General features: G+C 38.0%; 1 protein-coding gene across 1 annotated transcript in view; it reads left to right on the top strand.

Annotated features, from left to right (window-relative positions):
* Positions 1-1,502, top strand: part of LOC107738300 (uncharacterized) — a 10,401-nt gene extending 8,899 nt beyond the window's left edge. Inside the window, exon 5 of the mRNA XM_016550020.1 lies at positions 1,311-1,502. Within this exon, the coding sequence (XP_016405506.1) occupies positions 1,311-1,483 (173 nt within the window). The 3' untranslated portion in view covers positions 1,484-1,502. The remainder of the gene's footprint in view (positions 1-1,310) is intronic.
* The last annotated feature ends 1,477 nt before the right edge of the window (positions 1,503-2,979 follow it).

The raw sequence follows: 2,979 nt of genomic DNA, 5'->3' as shown, positions 1-2,979 counted from the left end.
GGCAAATGGACGTGGCCATGTACTGTAAAATCTTGGACGGAGACCTCCTTCCCTCAGCCAGAACACTGAAGATGGGTCATGGATGGGTCTTCCAGCATGACAATGACCCGAAACATACCGCCAAGGCAACAAAGGAGTTGCTCAAGAAGAAGCACATTAAGGTCATGGAGTGGCCTAGCCAGTCTCCAGACCTCAATCCTATAGAAAATCTGTGGAGGGAGCTGAAACTTGGAGTTACCAAACGACAGCCAAGAAACCTTAAGGATTTAGAGAGGATCTGTAAAGAGGAGTGGACCAAAATCCCTCCTGAGATGTGTGCAAACCTGCTGACCAACTACAAGAAACGTCTGACCTCTGTGCTTGCCAACAAGGGTTTCTGCACCAAGTACCAAGTCATGTTTTGCTTGGGGATCAAATACTTATTTCACTCACTAAAATCCAAATCTATTTCTATCCTTTATATAATGTGTTTTTTTCTGGATTTTTTGGTTGGTATTCTGTCTCTATACGTTAACATAAACCCACCATAAAAATTACAGACCCTTCTTTTTTTTGTAAGTGGGCAAACTTACAAAATCAGAAGGGGATCAAATGAATATTTTCCCCACTGTATCGCCTCTCTCTGAACTGAGGCATTAATATATGTTTTAAAAATAACATTATGAATTTCAGTGAAGCTGCTTCAAAACAGTGTGTATTGTGAAAAGTGCTTACACAAATATACTAAAGTTATGAAACTAAAGGTCTGTTCATGCTATGCACAATAACAATAAAGATATTAATAAAAATCTTTCTAAATTCAAATGAATAGTGCCCACACCACAACTATAATGTTAACGACACAGAACGATATAATTGGAATAACTTTCAAAATAATTTTTCAGCTGATGAGCGATAAAAATATTGACAGCCAATCACAATCTATCCTGCTTTGAAGAGCTCGAGCACTTAAAGCTCGAAATGACGAAACTGCAGCGTGTGCTTATAATAAACAGAACAATATTGTGCATTTGTGTGGATGCTAATATATTTATCTTTATAGTTATTGTTCTTGGTGTGAATGAGCCTTAAAGGAGTTATATTGCAGAAATAATGTAGAAATATTTTGAGAGAAATCACAATATTACAAGAAAAGTTGTGATGATGAATCATAGGTAGTCATAGGTAATTCAGATTTCAGATGAGCTGAAACTACGAACATAAACTAGGTTTAAAAAAATGCCATCAAAATGAATTTGTTGAAAATGCAAATTAAATTAATTCACACTTTGTTTTCTGTATTTGTGTTTCTGTGTTGCTTTGACATCAAGTGGGGATAGTGTCAGTGAAGGTTGGACAATCTGTCACTCTAGAGACCAATATTGAAATACAGGAAGGAGATCTGATACTGTGGACCTTTGGAGTTAAAAACGGTCTCATTGTTAAAGCCGAATCAGGAGCAACTAGTGTATTAGTGAGAGCTTCAGAGGCAGACTGCAGCTGAAGGATCTGCTGCTCAATGGATCTCTGACCATCACAAACATCTGATGAGCGATAAAAATATTGACAGCCAATCACAATCTATCCTGCTTTGAAGAGCTCGAGCACTTAAAGCTCGAAATGACGAAACTGCAGCGTGTGCTTATAATAAACAGAACAATATTGTGCATTTGTGTGGATGCTAATATATTTATCTTTATAGTTATTGTTCTTGGTGTGAATGAGCCTTAAAGGAGTTATATTGCAGAAATAATGTAGAAATATTTTGAGAGAAATCACAATATTACAAGAAAAGTTGTGATGATGAATCATAGGTAGTCATAGGTAATTCAGATTTCAGATGAGCTGAAACTACGAACATAAACTAGGTTTAAAAAAATGCCATCAAAATGAATTTGTTGAAAATGCAAATTAAATTAATTCACACTTTGTTTTCTGTATTTGTGTTTCTGTGTTGCTTTGACATCAAGTGGGGATAGTGTCAGTGAAGGTTGGACAATCTGTCACTCTAGAGACCAATATTGAAATACAGGAAGGAGATCTGATACTGTGGACCTTTGGAGTTAAAAACGGTCTCATTGTTAAAGCCGAATCAGGAGCAACTAGTATTAGTGAGAGCTTCAGAGGCAGACTGCAGCTGAAAGATCTGCTGCTCAATGGATCTCTGACCATCACAAACATCACCAATGCAGACTTTGGACATTTTCAACTACAGGTCCTCAACAGCGAACGGAACAGATTCAGGAGATTCAATGTGATCGAAGGCGAGTAGAACAACATTTATTCTAATTAATACACATTTAAACAACAGTACTGGTCTTCAAATCTGATTGGTTGGCGTTCCAAGAAAGTGTTCCACTTGTATGTGCTTGTTCATCCCATAAATATGACACTATGGGGCCATTCACTAAGACATCACATGTCTTTTGTGCACTCAAGTTTGTTATTTTAAATGTAATTTTGTGCCAAGTATGCTTACAATAGAATTGATGCCGTCTAGATGAAGACAAGAACTTTTTAGAATGCCGCAAGCACACCGCAGGTCATGTGACAAGAACTATCCAATCAGCTTCACCCTTCCGTAACAACATTGAAAGCTCAGCCAAGATGAAGGAACAGCTGATCATAGCTGAAATAGCCAGAGCTGTACGATTTGTCAAGTGCCTAGTATTTCGTCACCAACTGGAGAAACAAACAGTGAATGGAGATGCATAAGTGTTGATGACAAGTATGTGATTATGTATTAGCCAACTGTAGTTTACTTGGGTAAATACTGCATATTTTCATTATCCAAACAGTGATTACCTTACAGCTAGCCAGAAATACTTTCTTTGCAACTGACTAATATTACACCTGTAGACAGATTTGTTCAGAGTCTAGCTACTTATCTTAGCCGATATTAATGGAGAGCGCAGCTCAAGGTTGCTTAGCAACGGCAGACACCTCCGGAGCGCAAGCGCCCGAACGCTTTGGGAAAAAGCAGAAAGCGGCGCGCCTAGC

This window comes from Sinocyclocheilus rhinocerous, unplaced genomic scaffold, assembly GCF_001515625.1.
Source record: "Sinocyclocheilus rhinocerous isolate Xijiao unplaced genomic scaffold, SAMN03320098_v1.1 scaffold1756, whole genome shotgun sequence".
In the NCBI taxonomy this organism is placed as follows: domain Eukaryota; kingdom Metazoa; phylum Chordata; class Actinopteri; order Cypriniformes; family Cyprinidae; genus Sinocyclocheilus; species Sinocyclocheilus rhinocerous.
This window is presented reverse-complemented; position numbering and strand designations above follow the sequence as displayed.